This window comes from Aspergillus luchuensis, chromosome 5 (assembly GCF_016861625.1).
Source record: "Aspergillus luchuensis IFO 4308 DNA, chromosome 5, nearly complete sequence".
In the NCBI taxonomy this organism is placed as follows: domain Eukaryota; kingdom Fungi; phylum Ascomycota; class Eurotiomycetes; order Eurotiales; family Aspergillaceae; genus Aspergillus; species Aspergillus luchuensis.
This window is the reverse complement of record NC_054853.1, coordinates 1,968,641-1,992,110: the sequence shown is the minus strand read 5'-3', so window position 1 is coordinate 1,992,110 and position 23,470 is coordinate 1,968,641. Positions and strand designations below refer to the sequence as shown.

General features: G+C 50.5%; 8 protein-coding genes across 8 annotated transcripts; 3 read left to right on the top strand and 5 right to left on the bottom strand.

Annotated features, from left to right (window-relative positions):
- Nucleotides 1–642: 642 nt before the first annotated feature.
- Nucleotides 643–1,408, top strand: AKAW2_50653A (hydrolase; the record flags this gene model as incomplete). Its single annotated transcript, XM_041690495.1, has 3 exons — nucleotides 643–705; nucleotides 756–1,024; nucleotides 1,111–1,408. 3 exons carry the CDS (start codon nucleotides 643–645, stop codon nucleotides 1,406–1,408), a joined length of 630 nt encoding a protein of 209 aa, XP_041544074.1.
- A 2,054-nt stretch (nucleotides 1,409–3,462) lies between these two features.
- Nucleotides 3,463–4,501, bottom strand: AKAW2_50652S (lipase family protein; the record flags this gene model as incomplete). The annotated part of the gene is made up of 3 exons (XM_041690494.1): nucleotides 3,463–4,132; nucleotides 4,183–4,351; nucleotides 4,417–4,501. The coding sequence occupies 3 exons, from the start codon at nucleotides 4,499–4,501 to the stop codon at nucleotides 3,463–3,465; spliced, it is 924 nt and encodes a 307-aa protein (XP_041544073.1).
- Nucleotides 4,502–5,211: 710 nt separating this feature from the next.
- Nucleotides 5,212–6,264, bottom strand: AKAW2_50651S (flavin monoamine oxidase family protein; the record flags this gene model as incomplete). Its single annotated transcript, XM_041690493.1, has 2 exons — nucleotides 5,212–5,957; nucleotides 6,009–6,264. The coding sequence occupies 2 exons, from the start codon at nucleotides 6,262–6,264 to the stop codon at nucleotides 5,212–5,214; spliced, it is 1,002 nt and encodes a 333-aa protein (XP_041544072.1).
- Nucleotides 6,265–7,169: 905 nt separating this feature from the next.
- On the bottom strand, nucleotides 7,170–12,132 carry AKAW2_50650S (uncharacterized protein; the record flags this gene model as incomplete). Its single annotated transcript, XM_041690492.1, has 10 exons — nucleotides 7,170–7,629; nucleotides 7,691–8,154; nucleotides 8,212–9,144; nucleotides 9,200–9,569; nucleotides 9,624–10,219; nucleotides 10,266–10,509; nucleotides 10,562–10,905; nucleotides 10,959–11,410; nucleotides 11,484–11,566; nucleotides 11,621–12,132. 10 exons carry the CDS (start codon nucleotides 12,130–12,132, stop codon nucleotides 7,170–7,172), a joined length of 4,458 nt encoding a protein of 1,485 aa, XP_041544071.1.
- A 548-nt stretch (nucleotides 12,133–12,680) lies between these two features.
- On the top strand, nucleotides 12,681–15,310 carry AKAW2_50649A (uncharacterized protein; the record flags this gene model as incomplete). The annotated part of the gene is made up of 10 exons (XM_041690491.1): nucleotides 12,681–12,756; nucleotides 12,830–12,867; nucleotides 12,927–12,993; nucleotides 13,049–13,200; nucleotides 13,254–13,491; nucleotides 13,552–13,817; nucleotides 13,879–13,893; nucleotides 13,945–14,130; nucleotides 14,193–14,665; nucleotides 14,740–15,310. 10 exons carry the CDS (start codon nucleotides 12,681–12,683, stop codon nucleotides 15,308–15,310), a joined length of 2,082 nt encoding a protein of 693 aa, XP_041544070.1.
- A 1,499-nt stretch (nucleotides 15,311–16,809) lies between these two features.
- AKAW2_50648A (putative phosphatidylglycerol specific phospholipase) lies at nucleotides 16,810–18,492 on the top strand (the record flags this gene model as incomplete). The annotated part of the gene is made up of 1 exon (XM_041690489.1): nucleotides 16,810–18,492. One exon carries the CDS (start codon nucleotides 16,810–16,812, stop codon nucleotides 18,490–18,492), a length of 1,683 nt encoding a protein of 560 aa, XP_041544069.1.
- A 293-nt stretch (nucleotides 18,493–18,785) lies between these two features.
- On the bottom strand, nucleotides 18,786–20,579 carry AKAW2_50647S (MFS transporter; the record flags this gene model as incomplete). The annotated part of the gene is made up of 1 exon (XM_041690488.1): nucleotides 18,786–20,579. The coding sequence occupies one exon, from the start codon at nucleotides 20,577–20,579 to the stop codon at nucleotides 18,786–18,788; it is 1,794 nt and encodes a 597-aa protein (XP_041544068.1).
- Nucleotides 20,580–21,644: 1,065 nt separating this feature from the next.
- On the bottom strand, nucleotides 21,645–22,212 carry AKAW2_50646S (interferon alpha-inducible IFI6/IFI27 family protein; the record flags this gene model as incomplete). The annotated part of the gene is made up of 2 exons (XM_041690487.1): nucleotides 21,645–21,653; nucleotides 21,712–22,212. The coding sequence occupies 2 exons, from the start codon at nucleotides 22,210–22,212 to the stop codon at nucleotides 21,645–21,647; spliced, it is 510 nt and encodes a 169-aa protein (XP_041544067.1).
- Nucleotides 22,213–23,470: the final 1,258 nt, after the last annotated feature.

The following is a 23,470-nucleotide window of genomic DNA, read 5'->3' as shown; positions in this document are numbered from 1 at the left end:
CGTTGCTTGGGTCAATTACATCACCGAGTCTGCGGCACACTCGTTTCCATGGTACGCACAACCGCCGAGGTCTTCCCCGATTCCGTAACCCTGAATAATCTTGTACTAAGTGCTTCAGTTTCAGAGCAGACTTTTGTATTCAGTGGCGATCAGTTCCTCCCCACGTTCCTGGTCGATCTGCAGCTGCTCATCGCTGCGCCTCCCCCACCTCGGGATGAGCGATCTCGATCGGTTTCCGATCTCCAACCAATGCTTTAACAAAGTTAAAGCTGCATCTTAACATGGTCACCTGGTCGGCAGGAACCGACGGCTTCATCTGATTAGCCTGATTGTCATGAGTGTTGACCTCAAGCTCCATCTTGGATTGTCCTTCTCCCCGGACTTCTAATGCTGAAGAATGATGAGCTAATCGGACGCACCGATATGGCATTTGGTCCAGGCATCGCCTAGACAAGGTCTGTCTGTTACACAAAATATCGATGATGGGTGGTGACGTCGAAGAGGCGATTAGCTTTCCCACCAGCTTTCCTGATTCAATATTTATAGGCCGACATTTTCCGTCGCAAACTGCAGCGCAAACATTTCAACCTCAATCATAAATACTTTCAGTGATATAATCGAGAAGTGCAATTGACAGCAACCATGCCGGCCAAGTATACCCGACTTGACATCGACAAATGCATCTTCCTCTTCGTGGATCACCAGGTATTTGGCCCTCTCAAACTTTGCTTGTATCCGTTCTGAACATTTTCCAGTCAGGTCTGATCAATCTCGTCCGCGACTTCCAACAACATGAATTCCAGAGGAATGTAATGGCCCTTGCCAAAGTCGCTCAATACTACAAATCTCCCAGTGTGTTGACGACCTCGTTCGACACTGGTCCCAATGGACCCATTGTCAAGGAGATCACCGACTACCTCCCGGATGCGCCCCTGATCCGCCGTCCTGGACAGATTAATGCAATGGACAACGAGGACTTTGTGAATGAGATCAAGAAGACCGGCCGAAAGCAGATTGTGATCAGGTGAGCCCAGCATTTACTTCACCACCCACCGATCTACCCACAGATGTATATCATCAAATCTCACACGCAACTGCTAACTTGCACAGTGGCGTCTTAACTGAAATTTGCGTGGCCTTCCCCGCCCTCAGCCTCATTGAGCAAGGCTACGATGTGTTCGTAGTGACCGATGCCTCGGGCACATTTGCAGAACATACGCGCGAGGCAGCGCACAAACGCATGGTAGCAGCCGGTTGTCAACTGCTGAACTGGGCGGCTGTTGCGGGCGAGCTTCACCGCGATTGGCGGCGCGATATCGAGGGCTTCGGAGCTATCTGGACCGAACATATTCCTGGATATTGGTGCGTGATGCAGAGTTACCAAGCAGCTCAGAAGGGCACGGAGTAATTTTGAAGTTCTCTATTTATGCAATGTTATGAGGAAACTGAATGTATCTATTACTGCTTGATAGCCTCACCTAGTTCCATGCTGGTATTCAGTTTATGCACCCAGCTGCATGCAACCTTGCGAAGCACGAGTTGCCTTTCGGCTCACTTAAACTTCAAGCGCACGGCCCTCTTCGCAGCCTTGACCCTTACGCCATTCATGTAGCTTAACGGTTAGCAACATCCACTAGACCATGGAGACTATGTATATGCGATGCCATCTCCACCGCAACGCAGCCTAGCAACTAGTAACCCTGCTACTTAGCTAGTTCTTTCTTCATGCTTTATGAGCGGTGCCTTCCCCTCCATTGTCATTTTGCAATCGAGATTATGCTAACCTTCAAAGTCGCCCGCTCCACCGCCACCATGCAGATATTCAAACGCATCTGGCCCCAACTATTCCCTGCCAAGCCCACCAACACTGCAGAAAATCTGCCTCCCCAAACCGGTCGCGTCGTAATCATCACCAGTGCCTCCTCCACTATTCAGGACTAGCTCGCATTTTACATCGTGCCGGACAATTCGACAACTCTACCAGGCAAACTCATACACACCCCCTACTCCCCACCCTTTTCGACCTCGCCGAGCTTCCCACCATCCCTACTGCTTTAATAACACCGCTGTAGCACGGCTCACCCCAACGAATGTCACCACCCAGGGCTACGAACCTCATCTAGGCATCAACTGCGCTGCACCCTATCTCCTCACCTCTCTTCTCTCCCCAAGTCTCGCCTCTACAGCTTAATATCTATCTACATCGCCCAACACCGTCCGCGCCATCTTCACCTCCAGCACGGTCGTCAATTTCCTCGCTCGGACTGGCGGTGTTCCGCCTTCGGCCCTAGCTTCCTTCCCCGATCCCAAATCAGACGCGAATACGAACTACGCCATCAGCAAAACAGGCAACTGGTTCCTGGTTGAGTCGAAGGGTGTGGTCAGCATTACTCAGAATCCAGGGATTAATAATACCCTGTTCTATGATAATGCTCCGAAGCTCAGTGTGTGGGTTAGGAAGCCCGTGTTTTACACGCCAGAGGTCGCTCCTTTGGGCCGGATTTGAGGAGGACATCAAGGTGGATGATGGGGGCAGGTATGTCATTCCCTTTGGGAGATGGCATCCTGGCCTGAGTGAGAATTTATTGGAGGCGATGAAGGATGGAAGATCGGGAGAGATGGGGAGGTTTGTGGAGTGAGGGGGTTTCGTTAGGTGGCTTTGTAATAGGGATCAGTATTATCATGTACATATCTTCATACAATAGTGTAACGGAAATATGTTAGGTGGTATTGATCTTTAGTCTCCAATCCTGATAGTAATCACTAGCTGTATTTTTTTCATTTAATATAGTTTCTCTTTCACCACCACTCCTTAGCTGGCAGTTAACCATAAACAGTATCCATCTCCTCCATCCTATACGTTCGCCAAACACAATGATCATATTTCCATAGATTTCAATATGCAGACAAAAATGCTCTTTTACTACCACGAAGCACAATCCGCGCATGTGAATGTAAATATAACTTTGGTCCCGAAATTCACCCGACGATGGATACCCTGGCTATGCTTTGAATGTGAGCTTGTTGATGGGACTCTGTAGATGGCGTTTCTGTACTTCCTAGATGAGTTAACCAATTATGATGCTTAGTAATATATTGACGATCATGTATGTATACATCCTAGGGGATTCGTTTTCACAGCCAGCACGTTTTAATCGGGAACATCTTCAAAGACAGGTGGCATATTGATATAGGCTTGATGATACTTCTCTAGCCACCCAGGGCTAACTGAGAAGTTCGTAAGCAAGATCCTGGATGTGACACATCTTATCGAAGCCAAACTCAAACTTTATCCTGACAAATATTCACTAAGATTAAATAATTACATATCGAAACTATATCCACAACATCAAATATATACGTCTTCACCCAATCCAACAAACTTTATACAACCCCTGATCACCACACTGACCTTCCCAAACCAAACATCACCTCAGCTCCCAATCATTACATCGTACTCAATCATTTCCAAGGCAACCCCTCCCCCTTACACGCATCAACCTCCCACTTCTCAAAATACCAAAGATGGGCCTCGAAATGCAACAAATTCGGGAACCCAACATCCCCCCTCTTATCATCACCATCCTGAAACACCACCACATCCTGCGTACTCACACTCTGATTATTTCCCGAGCTAATCCAATACTCAGGACTAATATGCTTGTACCCCATGACCTCCAACGGCACCCTTGGCACCGGGTCATCCGTATGCGCGAACCGGTAATTCGCCCCCTTATTCTGATTCGTAATGAACTCCGCTAGCTTCGGGTTCGCTACGCGCGGCGATGCGTATGCGTACAGCGTTGCGTTAAGCCCGTCGGTCTCGCGAATATCTGCTGCTGCGAGGGTCGCGATGGCGGCTCCCAAGGAGTGGCCCACGATGACGAGTTCGTAGTCGGGGTATTGGGATACCGTGTTGTTGAGCGTGGGGGTCAGGGTCTTGCGGACGTTTGTCCATGAACTCCAGAAGCCGAGCTCGGCTTCGCACCCACTGCAGAGGTTGGGGTCCGTGTAAATGAAGGTGAAGTCCGCTAGCCAGCTGCGGATTGAGTAGCTGCCCCGGAAGGCGAGGACGATGGCGCGGTGCGTGTGGTCGACGGCTAGGTAGCCAGATGTGTCGGTGGGGGTGGTACTAGGAGTTGGTTAGGGTTGTGTTGGTGGAAGGAAGGGAGGGGTATGTACTTAGAGAAGTCAGTGATTATGGTTGCGTTGGAGGCTTCAACTGCGGGGCAGTTCTGTGCCGAGCAGGTTATTTTGTGGCCTGCCTTGCCGGCATAGTTGGGTTCGCAGTAGGAGGCTGCGGCGTATTGGACCCAGAAGGTGAAGGTGTCGAGTTGTTGGGTGGTGATATCTGGCGTATCGAGGACATGGTCAGTGGGGGTGAGGATTGGAGTTTTATGGAATGTGCATTGGTACCTCTCTTGTGAAGAGCCCTGCCTGGGAGGGCATTACAGCCGGCTATGGCGGATGCAGCCACGAGTAGGGACTTGAGGAGGCGCATGGTGATGATGATACTGGGCAGATGATTGACATCGTTACACAGGGCAAGTCGATCATACTTATGTTTCTGATGTGAAAAGTTTTAGTTCTGCCCAACGCTTTTCCATCACATGAACCAAAGGTAAAATCGGCGATCACATCCATTGTCTTCAGCTGTCCGGATCGAGCTGTGGGGGGCTACTACATTCCTTCAGCTGGACTGGATTGTGGGACTACTAGCAAACCCCGAATTGCCGAGTCTAGGGGATGGCCTTTCCCCTGGCAGGGATAGAATTGGAATTAGAATACAACTATCGAATAATTCCTTCTTTTTCTGGTTTTCCGATCGACGATCGTCGACTATCGACAAATCATGGGTCGGGATTGGCAGGGGGTGAACGGGGCACACGGGAGCGGCCCAAATTTAGGGCATCAGGAAGAAGCAGGTGGGGACGACGGGTTTCTGCAGGCAGCCACTCACGAACTCCTCCATCCACGGTTCATTCAGGTACACGGCTACAATTGTCCACTGCTAACCACGTGTAAATGTCAGTTTGGTGCTTGACGGTACTGGCTTTATCTCAATTGGTGTAGATCCAGCGATAATTCCCCGAAAAAGGCACACGGACATCTCCGTTGGTGACCCACTGTGAGATTCGGTTTTCATTGGAACCCTGCTAAATCCAAGGTTCTTAAGAGACATTTCGGGATGTGTGTGCTTAGCCAAGACAACTAGTCTTCCTGCAGTGCCGTCACAACCTCGGCTGCTCCTCGCTGCCCTGCTCGAATGGCCCCCTCCATGTACCCACGCCACACTGTGGACGTTTCTGTTCCGATGAAATGCACTTTACCATGCGGTGCTGCGAGATCAGACCCGACGGTAGTCAGCAAGCCTGGTGTCATCACTGGACAAGGTGCGCCGAGGAAGAAAGGCTCTTTACTCCATTCCATTTCCAGAGTATTGTTTGGCTTGGGGATATCTTTCACGAACTTGCCAAAACATCGGCAGAATTGCTCCCACACTTGATTGAACCGATCACCCTTGGACAATTCGGACCATGCTCGTCCCCGACTCCCCACCATGAAACATGTGATAGACCATTGGTCATCGGTGGGTACACTCGTGTCCCGCGTGAAGGTTATGGGGCCACCCGCAGAGTCGATAATCCCCGTAAGTCGAGCGTTGCGCCACCATGGCTCTTGGAAGACGAAGATCATCTTACTGTAGTAGCCCATGATCGTATGGTTGCTTAAAACATGCTTGGCTTGTGGAAGTGGGGGGCAGAAGGAGATGCTTTGGTACAAGTTCGTAGGGATAGACACAATGACGCGTTGACAACTAAACGAACTGCCATCAAGTGTCTGGACCACGCAGGGGCTATTACCTGGAGACTGATTGATTGACGTGACAGGCATGCCCAAGAAGATGTCGGATTGGTCGAGCTCATCTGCCATCTTCCGAGCGATAGTTTGGGTTCCTGCGCCGTTAGCACATCAATGTCAAGCAGGCTTGACGATCGTTGCTTTACCTTGCCTGGTGCGTAGGTACTGCGCTCCATCCTTCTCATCCGACAGGAGATTGTCGATCCCACTTCCACTTTTGAAATAATACAGCATATACAACGCACTAACTTCCTTACTATCCACCCCAAGCAGCCCCGATGAAATAGCATCTGCCATGTGAACTGCATCCTGCGATCCAGACCTATCAACGCAAAATTCCTCGAACGTCATATTATCCACTTCTTTGGCCTCTGGAAACCCTTTGGGATTGTCCAAGTCCATCCGCAAGGACTCATCTCGCAGAATATTCAACAATTTCCGCGCAAGCCCAGTCTAAACATCATCAGTCGCCGCCAGCACCTACTTGATTTGTGGTCACTTACCAAAGGCCACCCATACGGTATGTTGCGAATAACCCCTTCACCTGATTCGAGAATATCATCTCCACGCGTATACTGTACCACCCCTTCCAGTCCATACCTCTGATGGAGTTTGAAAATCTCACTCTGGTTCGTATCATTCACCCAAGCCGCTCCTAGATCGTTGTATCCCTTTTCGCTGGACTTCACGGTCAACGTCTTCCCGCCCACTCGGTCCGTAGCTTCCAGGATACACACGCTGAATCCTGCTGCCTGGATGGAATGCGCTGCTTGGAGTCCGCTGAGTCCAGCTCCTACGATTACCACATCGTAAAGTTTAGTAGTAGGATCTTTGGATGCAGTCATTTTAAGCTCAAAGGTTACAGTAGCGGGGATGGGAGAGTTGTGTGACAGCATTTGTCGGAGGTATTTTATGCTAGGTAAACTGAGGGGGGGGTGGAACACAAAGAGGGTGGCTGGTTGTTGCTTATCCTCGGCCGCGGTTTATCAATCCGCCAATCGGGATGTCCATAGGTACCGACTCGTTATTATAAGAGAAGATTTGGATTTCCCATTATACATATACCGCAAGCTAGTATAATACATACATAGCAAAGAGGTCTAATGAAAGTCGAATTGATGACAATAAGAGTATGTTGTGGACAGGAAATGTCCGCTCCATTTGGGGGTAACGGAAGTGGAGAAATAACCGCCGGCCATACAATATATATTGTGACAAATGATGAGAGCGACAAGATATGAGCATCCTATCGCGCGATAAAGCCATTTGTAAATCTATCACTCTAGCGATAGATACCAGAAGATAATTCAAGTCCTTGGCGAGGACCGAGAGTATACCTTGGCGAACCGGCGAAGAATTGACATGGTTGAACCGCCTCGGACCCGCACAAACCAATACAAGAAGAGCGCAGCAAACACGTTGAACGCGATGTATGCCCACATAAGTCCAAAATTGCGCCAACGATCAGCATAAGAGGTGGATAGTGATGTCAGATAAATATTTGAGTCGGTCATCTCGCAGTATTCACAGTTGGCGGTTGCCTGGGGATTATAAACAGAACCTCCAGCGATTTTCATGTAAGCGGCGAGGTAACTGGCACAAGTCTCGTTGGCTGGAGGTTGAACGACTACCAATTCCAGATCAGAGCAGTGAACTGCAGTATTCGCTAACCCGGCCGAAAGCATGCCGCCAACGAGATAGGTCATCGGGGATACTCGATACATGAAGATCCAGAATCCTGGAAGATTGGCCGGACTGGCCATGACACTGTGATGGTGTATTAGACGAACCGAAATCAAAATCCTAAGATGGAGACAGTGAAACGTACCCGCAAAATATTAAACTCATAGAGAACAGTAGCAGAGCTAGTGTTGCCCCGACCTCAGCAGTTGCGACGCTAGCAACCACCATGATCGTGAATGTACCACAGTGCATCATGAAAGACCACACCAGAAGAAACATGAGTCCGCTCCTTTCAATCACCGCATGAGTTTCCTCGGCGTTATGATACATCCTAATAATGTAGTAGAATGGAAGATAGATCAGCACTGCCGCAAGAGAGTTCCAGGGGATGTCAACTATGATGTTGGCCAACATGAACGCAGACCAAGCATATGTCTTGGCTGGCCTTTCACGGACCTCGTACAAGTCGCGTTGCTTGATAAAATTAGGCATGGTCTGGTAAGCAAGGAATGCGAATATAACAAGGAGCATGAATATCGCAAAAGTCTGGTGCTGAAGACCCAGGACCGTAACTTCCGTGTTCAGAAATGAAAGTCCAATAAACAGGGCCTGCATAGTGTGTCAGATATGTAAAGTCGACAACTGGGGTCGCTCGTATGGACATACCGCTCCGAAGCAGAGTATCAGCTTAGCATAGATGTATGACGGAGAGCGCCAGTACTGTTCGAAAACCCGCTTTGTACAAAGACCCAGCTGGATGTGAAACGGGGCCGCATATTGCTGGACTTGCGCGGCCCCTTCTTTCAGGCCAGGAGAGCCAGACTGCTCAAGCCGTTCAAGCTCCTTTCGCGTTTCTTGGAATTCACGGCTCTCTTTCCATGTGACCGGCCAGTCACGCATCGAAGTACTCCCGGGGGCAGCGCCGATGACTTCCAACATCCATTCCGCCGGATTCTCCTCTTCCGCACAGGCCCTTGCCCCATATCGCTCAAAGTAGCCAATAAGATTCTGTGAGTTAGTCCCAATTGGCCCAAAGTATACTGTACGGCCACCTTTAGCCAGTAGAAGAAGCAGATCGAATTGCTGGAAAAGAATAGCCGAGGGCTGGTGGATGGTGCACAAGATGGCCTGCCCATGGTTCGACAACTTCCGGAGTAGCAGAGAGATAGACCATGCCGTCTGGCTGTCCAGCCCCGACGTTGGCTCATCGAGAAATAGTAGTAAATCAGGCTTTGCAGCTAGTTCAACGCCAATTGTCAACCTTTTCCTCTGTTCTACATTCAGACCTTCTCCAGGAACACCAACGACAGCGTCAGCGTACGGTCTCATTTCGAGCAAATCAATCACCTCTTCGACATATTGCAGCTTTTCAGCTTTACTGATAGAGACGGACTGGCGGAAGAGAGCACTAAACTGAAGTGCTTCCCGAATAGTGCTGGTTTCCAGATGGACATCTTGCTGCTGAACGTAGCCTACCCTGCGCTGAAAGGATGCATCTCGCGGGGTTCCGTTGACGCAAATGTTGCCGGATACAACGCCTGTTTTCACCCTGCTTGCTAGAAGATCCAGGAGTGTTGTTTTTCCAGCCCCTGAAGCGCCCTTTTTCGAGGAGTTAGTTAGATTGAAGGTTTGACGAAGGTTATATTATACTCACCATCAACGCAGTCAGAGTGCCTGGGGTTACCCAGCCATCAATGTGGTCTGCAATTCGTCTCATTTCGCCCTTTATCGGAACATCGTAGCAAACATCTCTCCAGTGCAAGGTATTGGATTCAAAGCGGAACTTGAGAGACTGCTCTTCTTGACGGCCTTCATGGCTGTCAACGCAAGAATGGCTTGCCGGCGCTGCTTTTTCGGCACTGCTCTCTTCGTCATGGGCATGTTCCCCGTTAACACGGGCTACCCTATGCTTACGCTGGAATACCAACACTTCGCCTTTAGAGTAGCTGAACTTCACAAATTCGGCAATGAGGAGGTATGTAGTCATGAAGAACAGAATGAAAGCGATAAGAATGCCGAGATTTCTAATTTTTTGTCAGCCAGCGAGCTATCTCGCTTGGACATCGGTGGTCACTAACCTCCAGGTATGAGAATAATAGTACCCATAGTTTGCCTCTACATATGCGTCTCCGCTGACCACGCTCGAGGCAGAAGTAGCGCCTGCCACTGAGCAGGTTCGATCTGTAGCTGGAATATTATCATAACCCGGACCAGAAGGAACAAAGCTTGCACATTCGAATTCGCGATCATGAAACTCGTTCGCCACAAGAGTTTCGTAGGAGTATGCGATCGGGTTGATGTAGTTGAGCCAGCGCAGCCAGACTTGCATGTTCCGGGTAGGCAGCACAAAACCGGTGTATACAACTAGCCCAATAACACCAAGCGCAATGGGAGTGAGAGCCTGGGCAATTGTACGGGTCAGTTGAGCAATGGTACGGAAAATCATGGACATAGTCAAGGTCGACATGAATGCGAATAGTAGATATATAACCACATGACCCGACTCCCGCCGCAAGTTTGACATGTAGTATAACGGCAGATTGAAGGACAGTGTAGAGAGGATTTTGCACGGTAGATCGCATATCATGGAGGCCATCGCTTCTGACATCGGATGGTAAAAGGCGTAAGACGCATGCTTCTCGACGATCGGTCGCTGGGCATACAATGCCAATATCTGCTCTGTCAGCATCACGATGCTATTGAAGGGCCATAACGCTCACCTCTAAAGCACTGTTGAGTGCGTTAAAGAGCAAAGCAAAGAACAGGAGAATACATCGATCTGTGAAGCTGGCGGAAGTATCCGAAAGATGGTAGAAAACACTACCAAGTATAAGAGAGAGAAAAAAGTTGCCAAAAACCGTTACGATAAAGAAAGAAGGATCCCCAAGAATTCTGCGGTAGCCCCGTCGCATACACAAAGCTATCTGTTGCAACACAGAAATCGTGTAGGGAGATGTTTTCGTCCTGAAATTTGAGTCAATGACAGCTCAAGTAAGTACCCACAGTGCCCGCTTACATCAAAGGAGACCTTTCGGCATTCCGGGAGTTTTCAAATTTCTGCAACATGGGTCCCCCGATCGGATGGTCTTTCTCGAAGCTCGATATTTCTCCTAGAAGTTTAGCTCTCAGGGCACTCTGTTCCCAACACTTTGCAAATTCACCGGGGGTCCGGGGAACTCGGGCTTCGAAGCCAGGCCGGACTACTCTCTCGACAGGATTTGTGAGCGACGTGAGAAAGTCTGCCGTGGTTTGTCGTTCAGGACACTGGTAACCAAGCTCTGTGAAGTACGACTTCGCTTGGTCAACTGGACCAAAATATATTTGCCGGCCCTCGTATAACAATGCAACCTTATCAAAGACCTAGCAAGATATGTTAGCCAGACGAGATGAAGAGGAAAGGGAATACTGCATACGTCATATGATTGTTGGGATGCCTGATATAATGCCACAACAGCCGCGGTACCCGCCACATCGACTGAGAGTCTCACGGTCCGTACAAATTCGAGAGCCGTAGCACTATCCAAGCCACGAGTACTGTTGTCCCAGCACTGTATACAACTTTGTGTGAGAGCCAATTCTGCAATGCTGACCCGCTTTCTCTCGCCGCCACTGACGCCGCGAATAAAGTCGTCGCCAACCTTAGTATTAATTGTATGGGAAATTCCAAAGACAGCCATAACCACATCACGCAGATGAGTTGCATAGGTTTCGCGAGACACTCCGGACAGCCTATTGTGAGGTGTTCTCGCCAGGGCTGCATACTGGAGGGTCTGCCCAACTGTCAAATGCGGGAAATGGACGTCTGTTTCTGCCTGATACGTCACGTCCCCTCGGAACTTTTGGTGCATCAAATCCCATTCAATCCCTATATTTGTTTAAGATTGAAGGTATATTGTCAGCCCTCTGTCTGTATGTGCCTCTCCCGGTCAGACTCCCACCTTGATAGTTGAATTCCGTTGAATCGTCCAAGAACAGTCCTTTAGTCTGACCGGCGATGGTCTTCAATAGAGTTGATACACCACTAGACGAATCATGTTACATTGAAGAAACGTAGACCAGGGAATTAAGAACTCACCTGCCAGGCCTACCCAGGACAAGGAGCATTTCTCCGCTGCGCAAGAGCCCGTCATGATTTTTCAATATCTGCAGCTTACGGTCTCTGCGGTTGATCAAGCCGCCAACCAGATCACCTACCTGCAAGATAGCGTTCAAGAAATCCTTCTGATAGGCCGTTGAACGGCCATAGCCATGGACACTGAGGTTCCGGAATGACACACCCGCCGTGCGCTGTGGGAACCGATCAGGATCTTGCGAGGACAAGTGAAGTACAGTCCTCGCCCAGTGACTCGCATTGAACTTCGGAGAATTGGGGTCCAAACTCGGATCACAGTGTGTCGTGAAAGGGTTGGGCGGCATACCATCCTGCCGAAACCGTGCGGAGTCTGCCGTGAGCCGTCTGGCAAGATTCATAATCTTGCGCTGATCTTCAGTCGATATATCTCCTTGGTACACCTCTGCACTAACAATATCCGTATTGCTACCGGAGTTGACTGACGCAGTCATACTGGTATCTTCCTTGTCATTCATTTTCGGGCTATATGGAATTCAGAGCTCCTTTCTGTCGCTTGCAGGCCGATCGATGGCGAGAGAGTATGCAAATCTAGTCAAGCGGAAACATGGAAGACGAATTTGAGGCACTCTGTTAGTGATGGGATCACCGGTGAATCACGAATAACAGATGAACACATATGATAGAGAGCGCCTTAGAATGAATCAACTTATAAAGGATCAACCAAGTACTATGATGAGACGCAGTCTTGTTCGCTATATATATGTTGTGAGAGTCGATACGAAACGGACAGCTATAGCAAGCAAGCCCCTTTTGATAGTAATATTCGCTAGCCATGATGTAATATGAGAAATATTTCGTCTCAATTCGTCTCAATTCTCTGATTTGCGATGCTTCGTGGGCGCCGAAGTTAGTGGGGAATCGGAGGACATCGGCGTTGATCCTGCATTCCATGTCGGAGCTTTCGGCGGCGAATGACTCTACGGCATTTCCTCAAGCTCCTCTTCCATCCTCTTCCCAACTCTTTTCTTCACGGGATTTCCGCAAAACACCAAGTGAAGAGATCATGTCGGTAGTAACACAAGGCTCCGAGCCCCTGCATAAGGCATGCGATACGTGCAGAGCCAGGAAAACGCGATGTAGTGAGTCGAGGTTCCAGTCGGTCGGAAGAGAAGCCCTCAGATCGGTGTCTGACTAATCTCGATTTCACGCCAGAAATCTCGGGCAACACTGATGCCTGCGACTTCTGCCTGGTATATCAGGCCGCCATGTCTCGCCTGTCGGAATGCTGATTGTTCATTATTGTTCATAGTCCCAGCACCGTCCCTGCTCCTTTACTCCCGTCAAGCGACCAAGGAAGCGCAAGTATGACGCGTCAGGTACAAACAGAACACTAGCTTCGGACCTGCCACGGAAGCTAATCTACCACACCAGTTTTCATACCACAACAGTCCGTTGGTGACCTTCCTGGTCCGCAGTTAGGCCCCGAAAATGTGGGCTATCAACAGCCGGGACTGTATATCGACTCTTTGCTTGCAAATCGCCAAGCCTCTCGCATACACGGAGGTGCCAGTCATCCAGATCAGGTATTGTCTGGCCCTTTTGCTCACCGTGCTCCTATCTGACCATGGCTTCGCAGCTGACCACTATCTTTGGCCCAAACCCCAATATCTCTTTCTTCCCTGAGCGACGGGTTCGCGCCATCAGTCAGCGATTGGGCCACAACCGGCTCGATCAGCTACTAGATGAGATACGCGCGGTGGTTGCAACCAAGGTCAAAAATAGTTGTGCCATCCCGCAGTCATATATACAGCGAAACCTGGACACCGGAAAGATCCAAGTCCCGAGTAGTGACATTATCAACGGACACATTTCTGGTACCTGCGCCTTGACTGACCTCTTCTACTCCCTTGCTGGCAATAATAACCTTCTTGCAGCCTACTTTGACTCGATACATCCGATCTATCCATTTCTTTGTCCAGATACCTTTCGTGCGCGTGTAGCGTCGCAGGATCTAGTTCAATCACTAGGAACGGATAAGGTTTGGGCAGCACTATTCTACGCAATAGTGGCGATTGGGTGTCAGAACAATGAAGGAGGAAGCTTTGATACTGGTGTGGGGGAAGCCTGGTCATACTTCGAACGGTCGTTGTCATGTTTCCAGGATCTCCTCTTCGGTAGAGGCTCATTGACTGCAGTTCAAGTGTGTTGCTCCCGTTGATATCACAGTTCATGACTAATGCGGTTTCACTAACTTATGCCAGGCACTCCTCGCCATGGTATCTAGCCCGTCGTCAACCACCATAATACAAGACTGACATCTTTCACAGGCTATATTCTCATCGACGGTGTCTGCGTTCAACTTCGAACCCTTAATGCTAACAGAGGCTGCCGTTATGGCACAAGGTTTGGGGTATCATCGTTCGAATAGTGCACAAGAAGGTCCGTGCCGTCGCACGTTCTGGGTGCTCTACTATATGGAAAAGACGTCATGCTTTGCGACTGGTAAAACTTCGGTGAGTTGAGTATGGCCGTTATTATCAAACTACTCTTCTAAATCAGGGTTCAATGGGTCCAGGTATTGGATGATGCCAACATAAGCTGTGCAATTCCCGATATGATGGAGTCCACTTTCCACGACTATGACTGGTTCTTTAACTTCGTCAAATATGCTCGTCTAGTCTCCAAGATTCACCAATCTCTCTTCACAATCAGCTCGGTTAGTCAGCCGCTATCCAACTATAACTCTGTGGTTGAGAGCCTACGTATAGAATTGGAAGCCTGGCGCGCGACCGTTCCGACCCGGTTTCGGCCAGGCGAAAAATTCAAAACTCGCTCTTTGCACGAGCCCCTGGCGGTCCAAATTGCCTTGATCACCCACTTCCTTTATCTGAACGCTCTCCTTACACTGTCCTGGACCGTCCTTCACTACGGAGCCGTCCGTTTGGGGTCTACACAACAAGAACTTATGAAGCGCGACTTGATGCGGACTGCTCGAAGTGTCCTCGAGCTCACCGTGCACATCGAGGTAGCGCCTTCCACACCGGTCTGGTAAGCCTCTACTATATTCCTGAGCTATATAACGACTACTGAGTAGTGACCTACGCGGTCTTGCTGTGCCACAGGATACTCGCTGTCTTGCCACTATCATCGCTGATGATCTTATTCGACCTGGTGGTCCACAACGCCAACCACCCGGAAACTGGTCTCAGCCTCGCTCTTCTCGACATCGCCGGCGGGCACTTTAGTAGGCTAGAATATGCCAGCAATGGTGCCCTTCCGGGATCTCTAATAGCAGAGTTTGCCCATCTTGCTCGTCAATACGTTTCTGAGACCCGCAAGCCCAAGTCTATGTCCAGAGACTCCAATGAGAGTAGCATTTCATTCCAGGCTCAGGACCGGGTAGGAACCCCTCCGTCTGCGCCAGAACCCACAACCAGTGTCGCCCCCGCAGAATCAACGGGCCTGGTTGCGCCGGCGGTGCTCCCGCGGGGGCCGGAGCCTGTCGCTTCAGATGCTCCCGGGGTCATGCAACCTTGGAGCCCTGCTTCTCTTGATCGAAGTGAAGCGCTTTTTCTGCCTTATATCGACGATCCAACTTACTATTTTGGGGATCTGCAGTTGCTTGGTATCGATTTAAAAGATCTGTTTGACCATTCGTATCAGGTACCAGGAGTGAGCGATAGTGGGGTGTAGTCTCAACTCAGCGCTACATGTACCATCTTCGCCTCCCACACCATAGGCCATTCATAGTTATTATTGCCAGATACGTCTCACTTTCTTAGCTCATCATCATTCCTGGCCAAACACTACCCTGAAAGTGGATTAAAGTTAGGGGCTTTCTTGCAGTCCAAACGCAGCATCCATCCAATCGATCCAATTGTCACCCTATGGCCGACTGACAAAGAACTTCCGCAGCCACAGGAATGCAACTATAATATGCGATGCATCAAGACCTTGTCGAAAAAATACACTTTAAAAGGGCTGATCGTGCGAGTGGCCTAGTTTTGCCGGAAACGGAAACGCGGCCTACTAATGACATCCATCAGTCACGTGCAGTGTATCCTCACTAGCAATATAATTGCGAGCACGTCTTGTCAGCTTTCTACAATTGTCACGAACCCGCTGTAGTCGAGAAAATTCTTTATCTTTTTTTGCCCGCGGGCTTCCCCTATATAGAGCCCGTACGATACCGTACGGTCGCTCCGCTTCTATAGCAATGGAGCAAGAACTCCGTCATAAGACCAGCCAGAATATGTCTCCGACCCCAGAATTGAAGGTCGATCGTCCGCACGGGTGCAATCTGGCCAGCAAGGGCGCTGGCGTTTGTGGAAACGTTCCATATCCCTACCGACTATGTGAGATACATACTCTAGTTCACCTTCTCTGTTGAACCGATCCATGCTACCGCGGCGGCCAGACTTGTCCATTCAAGCGCGATAAACCTTCAGGGAAGGGGGGTGTGACACTACAGAATGTATGCCTTCATATCGCCGTATCTCGTGATGGCCGCATGTGATACCCCTCCTGAGAAGCGATTGTCACAGCCTGAACCCGACATTCACTTCAATATCGATGCCAACATTACCATATTGGCCACATTCCTGGCATCACCTAAGGAAATAATCTGACGATGGGTTGGGAGTTGATTCGCCATTCAGTGGTGCAGTTTGGCGGTGTCTAATCGTGAAGGGGCCCGTTACTGTCCGCATCGTGCCTATGACGTTATCGTTCGGACTGCTCGGTCGGAGAATGGATTAGCAACTGTGATGAAAACAGTCGTCTGGGACCCGGATATACCTGATGCAACCTGAAAGGTAGCTGGCAATACATCTCCAGGGCGTGAAGCCTAGGATGGCACCTGGATCAGTCGCAAGGTGACCGCAGCTGTTGCACATCCAGGCGGTGTGGCTGGATGTGCTTGGCCATGAGATGCAGGACACTCCGGGGAAACGGAAGTACTCGGTGGTACTTCGAGTATCTTTCTGTCGCACTGTCTGAGCCCTGGGGAATGGTGGGAGTCAGTACTAGCAGCCTGAAGAGTGGAGGGAGTATCTCATTACACGGTAGATACTATCCAGCGATGGTCACAAGTCCAACCCCGCACATGCACTCCGGCTTGCCGAGAAGCGCGCGGGTCCTCCCAGATTGGCTAGTCCTGCGGGACTGGACCGTGTTACGCTCCGCGACAGCCAATGGCTCGCGTTGTTGCCGGCATGAGATCGAGACATTGGCCGCCAATCGGCCCTGCTGGGCCCCGCCTGGATATCCCCCGACCTTTCAAGGTCTCCCTTCTTCATCTGCAAGCCTCGAGCTTGTCTCTCCATCCCTCCGCCACAGTGGTACGATCGTACAACTTCATCCCCTGTACCGTCACTATGGATGCCAAATCGCTGCAACAAGCACGTGGGACGCCGCCTCCCGAAGAGCGTCGTCCCCTTCTCGGTCCCGATGGTGAGGTTGTACAATATGAAGTGGACGATGACATAAAGGGTAGGTTCCAACAACCAGCATCACGATGGATATTGGTTTGGGCCAAGTCAATCTTTATCACGGCCATTCTCTTGATTATGTGTATACTGCTGGTCCTGTCCTTGCTCTTTCTGGGCCTAGGTATCTCTGGCCTCCCCCATGGCCCGTCCGAGAAACCATCGTCTCCACACGCTCCTATCAAGAATGTGGTGGTACTCGTTCAAGAAAATCTCTCATTTGACACCTATGCGGGAGGCCTGACATACAACTCTACAATTGACGGCCTCGTGAACAGAAAGTATTGCAACCCTTCCGATATAGAAGATCATAAATCGCACCAAGTCTGTGCCAAACCTACCGCCAAGAATGTCGCCCCCGATGATCCCGACCATTCCATCGCGGGTGGATCAATGCAGGTCTACAGCACTTATCATCCGGATAACATCAGCAGTGCTTCCATGCAAGGATTTGTGACAGAACAGGTCCGCTCATACGGCATCGACGGCGACCTCTCCCGCGCGGCCGAAGTCATCAACTACTACACCCCGGACCATGTCCCTGTCCTCAATGCTATGGCAGAGAACTTTGTACTGTTTGATGCCTGGTTTGCTGCAGTTCCGGGTCCTACCAATCCCAACCGCGCCTACTTGACGTCTGGAACTAGCTATGGGCATGGAATGAACGACATTGGCTTTTTGACCTCGGCTCTGCCTCAGGTGTCAATATTCGAACAGCTGTCCAACGCTAACATCAGCTGGATCAATTATTCCAACACAACTGGCTTCCTCCCTGATGCACTGTTCTATAAGTGGACTTTGAGGACTGGAAAGTCCGAGACACACATCAAGCCCATCGACGAGTTCTACCGCGACGCCAAGGCAGGCACCCTTCCACAGTTTACCTGGATCAATCCTGAATGCTGCCAGTACATGTCGTTCCATCCTCCATCCCCTATAAACATGGGCGAGGGATTCATTAAGAGCATCTACGAGGCGCTTCGATCCTCACCGCAGTGGAATGAGACCCTCTTCATCTTGACCTTTGACGAGCACGGGGGTTTCGCGGACCACGTCTCCCCGCCCGAGAATGTGCCCCCTGGTGACCATCGCACTCATAAAGAGTGGGCTCTAGACGGAAGCAGGATTGAGTTCAAGTTCGATCGGCTGGGAATACGGGTCCCCACGCTGCTGATGTCTCCCTGGGTCGGGAAGGGTGTTGTACAGAATCGTCCCACAAATCAGCCAAACGATTTCACTCATACTTCCATTTTGAAGTATCTCTCTGAACTGTGGGATTTGCCTGTATTGACACCGAGAGTTGCCTGGTCGCCAAGTTTCGGGGGCTTGATCACCAACAGCTATCGGGATGATACCCCTGAGAAACTTCCTGAGCCTGCTGACTTCTAGATGACCTATAAGGGATGTGATATGATAAATGTTAATGACTAGAATGGACCATGATCTACACACTTTCTGCATATCATATTGGCTGAGGACTGGATCTGGCTCAAGAACAGTGTCAATTACTTGATGAATTATTCTATTATTGTTCATAGTTATAAAGAATGGCAAGCTATCACAATTGAACAAACAAATTGGTATCTCAAAAGCAAAAAAAGACCCCATCTCCACTCGACTGACATACTGCCCGGGCGGACCAGACTCAACACTCCTCCCCTGCACAACAATCACCTGACCCCTTAGAATCCAAGGAACTTCTTCCGCTTCGACTTGACCGACCGCGACCTCGATCGCTGCGTGATCGCCGAGTTTCTTGTGTTGACCCGATCGATATCGTACGGGTTCGCCTCATACTTCCGACCTTCACGCTCATCACTTGATACCGATGCCGTAGCCACCGACTCGGCGCGCTCAAGGTCCAACTCCCGATCAACCCTAGTCTCATCCACTCCATCAGCGACCGCCTCAGCCTCTTCCTCGACAACTTCCTGGCCCTTCTCCGGGTTCAGTGATTTTTCAGCGAGTTTCCTCATGAATGCATCCGCTTCTCCAGCATACTTGCATTTGCGTCGAATTGCGGCACCATACTTGTAGAAGATGAACGGGAAAGGCAAGCAAGCGACCGACAGGAAAGCCGGGATGGAAGATGCCCAATGAATGCCCAGGTTCTGGTACATGTATGTCGTGAAGAGAGGGAATCCCGCACCAAAGCAGCTTCGGATGATGGAATTGGCTGCCAACACTGAGGCAGCATAGATCGTGTACGCGTCAATCAGGTACGACATGATATTTAGGAAGACAAGGACCATGCCGAATCCGAACGGAGCAGACGCAATGATACTGACGATCCAGTGAACGTTGAGACCGTTGGTCCAGGCGAACCAGAACAACCCAATCGGAATGGTGATACTGCCGATCATGGAGGGTGGAAGGCGTGCCTCGGGAGGTGCGAACCCACGGTATTTCTCATGCACACGTTTATACCGCTTGTTGTCCCACATGTTGTATCCTACAGCTGACATCATTCCGACCATAACTCCCAAGAAGGGTAGACTGCCTACTCCTTCGTTCCAGCCGCGCATTTGTTGGTAAACGATCGGGAAGGCGTCGAAGAGCATGTACAGCGTGCCGTATACGATGGCCATGTATAGCGAGAGAAGGAAGACAATGGGTTCAGCGAAGAGGAGGATCCATGGGCGCAAGAGAGCCGCTCCGAAGGCGCTGGTCACGGAGACACGGCCACGTTCGACGTCGAGTTTGCTGATGTACGTCTTGCCGGTGAGCTTGCTGAGACGGTCGGCGCGCTTGCGGAGGAGGACTGGGGCGTAGGTTTCGGGAACAAGCAGGAACTGAACAATCCAGATAAAGCCAGTGAATGCGGCCAGGAAGCCTTCAACCCATTTCCAACCTGCGCTTTGGCCCAGGAAACCGCCGATGATAGGCCCCAGGGTCGGTCCGAGGAAGGGACTACCCGCAAAGACACTCATTGCCAATCCTCGCTGTTCAGCGGGAAAGACGTCTGCAATTAGTCCGCCGGCGTTGGTTAGAGGACTGGATCCGAATGAGCCAGCGAAGAATCGCAGGATGATGATTGTCCATGGGTTCTTCGAGCCTGTTGCACCAGCACTGAATACGGCCAGGCCCATATACGAGACAAAGAACACAAGTTGGCGGCCGATGAGTTCACTCAGCGGTGCCCAGACAAGGGGCCCAACAGCAAACCCAAGCACGAACAGTGACACACCCAGAGTGGCTACCTCAGTACCGATATTGAAGTGCTCGATCACTTGGTCAATACTGCCCGCATAGGCGGACGAGGCCATGGAAACGCCAAAGGTCGCGAATGCGGCAATAATGGTGTAGACCCATTTCATGTTCTTGTTAAAGAGCATGGGGTTACGTGGGTCATTGGGAATCCATTCTACGACGAATGGGTCGGACTCGGTCCCTGAGCCGACATAGGGATAGTCGATGATCTCCTGAGTGACAACACTCTGGTCGATAATCAGACGCCAGTGAGGAATCTTAGCCATGATTTGGTTGGGATCCTCGTGAAAGACCTGGCTGGAGTTGGAGCATGATGAACTGAGACAGATCAAAGCAGGTGGAGTAGCGTAGTTATAAGAATGATTAGCTTGATGGGGCTGTAATGGCGTGTTATGAGGAATTTTCTTAGGCCTGGTACCCGATGGCGCTATGACACGATCACACTATGCAGGGCTACCCTGATTCATCTGCTGCAGGCATCCAAGGGACTGGCCGGGTGAAGAATGATTTGACCTGAGCCATGGGCAAATCCCAATGCTTGTCCAGGATCCACTGGTACGGCATGGCTCCACTCGGTGGAGGCTTCGGCTGTGAGTTCGGCAACCCGATCACCGACCGGACCGAGGCTGCGTGCGGCTCTCGTATTGTTATCTGGTCAGAATTGGTCACATTACAGCTTCAGATTACTTCTGGAACTTCTCGCGATCCTCCTGGTTGTTCGATGGGCTGATTGAGTGGGATTTGATACCAGGTGAAGATGAAGCCTGATAACCGAGCCCACGCGAGGCATTCCCACCCTCGGCTTGCAGATCCCTATGCCTGTTCCAGTTGTGCTCCCGGTCGTCTGCATAACATCTGCACTAAGCAAATCCCGAAAGACGATACAGCACCGTCACGAGCACAAGCACACAATGGGGCCGGGTGTACCTGGCGAACCATTGGTAATTTCAGATAAGCTTTGTTGTCATTGTCGCGCCCTTTGACGTGGGACAGCGCCATCCGGTTGGACATCCGGCTCGGTCGGAATCTTGACAGTTCTTTTATGTTCATGTTCTGGAGCATAAGTCTTCAGTGAGCACTACTTCCTCCTTATGCTTGGTCGTGTGGAAAATAATTCCGCCCGCTGGTGGGGTCTGTTGAAGTATTGGCAGCTGCCATCTTTTACATGTAGCCGTCTGCTGCGATAACTAGGGCAAGTCTCATAACGTGGTGCGATATCGGGAATGCCTCAGGGACTGCAACGCATTTGGCATTCATTGACACTAACTACAGCTTTGACTTGACTCTTCCTAACCCTACTAACCCCAGTCCCACTGATGGCATAATACTAATCATCTGGGCTACCTGAGTTTCCGTTCATCAGCACAACGGCGCTTGGCGGAGAGACATTTAACCCACCCAATGCCACTTCATTCCTAGGCGCTGGAAATATGTAAAAAGCGCACCACGAGGCACATAGCCAGAATATGTCGCTTGCCATCTCGCCGCAAAAGACCCGGCAATTGGTCCCAGCTCTCCGAATCCCAACATTTCGAGAACCCACGGTGCTAAGATTGCCAGCACCCCCAAGGCAAGAAGGGTTGCAAATACTGGGTGATCCTTGGCAAATTTGACTGCGGCTTCCTTGGCCTTCATCAGAGCGTCGGCGGCAGGGCCGGCCATTTCCGCTCCGGCTTTGATAGCGTCGTTGAGACCATGGAGGATAGCTTTGGCGATGGACTCGCTCCACCCGTTGGTATCAACTTGTTCTTTCAATCTTTTCTGGATATCCTCGTGGGTTTCACCGGTCAGAAGGATGTTGACAATGTCAGATGCGACAGCGGAAGTGCGGGCATCGGTTTGGTGGACGTTGGCCGATCGTCCCCAGATGTATTCCACGATCGATTTGATGATATACATTTTCGGTGCGGAGGTAAGCGGTTGATGTGGGCTTTCGGTAACTGTTGATGGAATTTGAGTATTCCGGAAGCAATGGCGGACGTGCGGTCTTCTAGAGGTAGAGGAGTTGCCTCTGCGGTTGAGAGATGGAAGTTCCAAAGATGATGAAATAATGATGTCCACTCACTGGTATATATTATATGCTGCGAGCAGTTGCCGCAGCCAAGGCACACTCCATGAACGCCCATGGAACAGATAACATTGAGAGCGTCCAATAATTCCATTGTTGACCACAGCCTTGCAGCTTAGCTTCAGTTTCCATGCATACATGTCGAGGTTGGTTGGCCGCTCTGGTAACGCCGATGTCGCTAGGCGCCGCACTGCTCTCCGCCAGGCATTCATTCCAAGCCAACGATTTGGCGCTGAACTATAGCGCCATGCAGTTGAGCAGCTAATAATAGCTTGGTTCAGCCACAGGTATGCCTCTCTGCTACCAACATGACCTCCCTTTATGGCTCCGGTTTGCTCGGGTCTGGTGGAAATGTTGTTCCGAATAGCAGTAGGCCAGGTGCTCATGGCCTCAGGACCTGGCGTCCACGTGAGACGCCCTCCTTGCCTGTAGCATCAACTGTGCCGCATTAGCTCTGGCTTCCTCCCACCCATTGTTCGTGCTCTTTGCATCCTTATGTAAGTCCTCACGCATAACGGTACAGCCAGATTCCCCGGACATGATCGTCAACACTAAGGACGTTAGGGCGCTAATAGCTGTTGGCCCTTCTGAAACATGCCCTAAATGGGGAACACTCCATTTAAGGATACACTAAGCAGTCAAATAGCATGTTCTGCTTACGACAAGGGAACCAGAATAGCGTGCTCGTTCTCAACGGTCGGCGATAATGACGGTGACCCAACAGCCACCAGACCAATGCTAACATCATGGGTTCCCCTACCATGATGGGAACTGCGGGGAACGAATATCAAGAAATCTTCAGCTATGCGCGGATCGACAGCTGTTGCGTGGAATACACAACCCCCTCACGAGTCTGACGCTGCCTGTTGCGCGTATTTTTGTGGGCTCGGTATCCTATAGCCAATTGCGTGCTCGTTAAGGTGCTACATTCCAGAATGTGGGAAGTGATATCATGCCACCATATACCAAGAGTCGCTAGCCTTATGAGCAGAAACAGGTCCAGAGCCCCCTTCTGCGAAGTTTGTATGCCGACTACCCGTCAACATGCCCATATGAAGAAGACCTTCCAACGCCCCGAACCTCTTGACA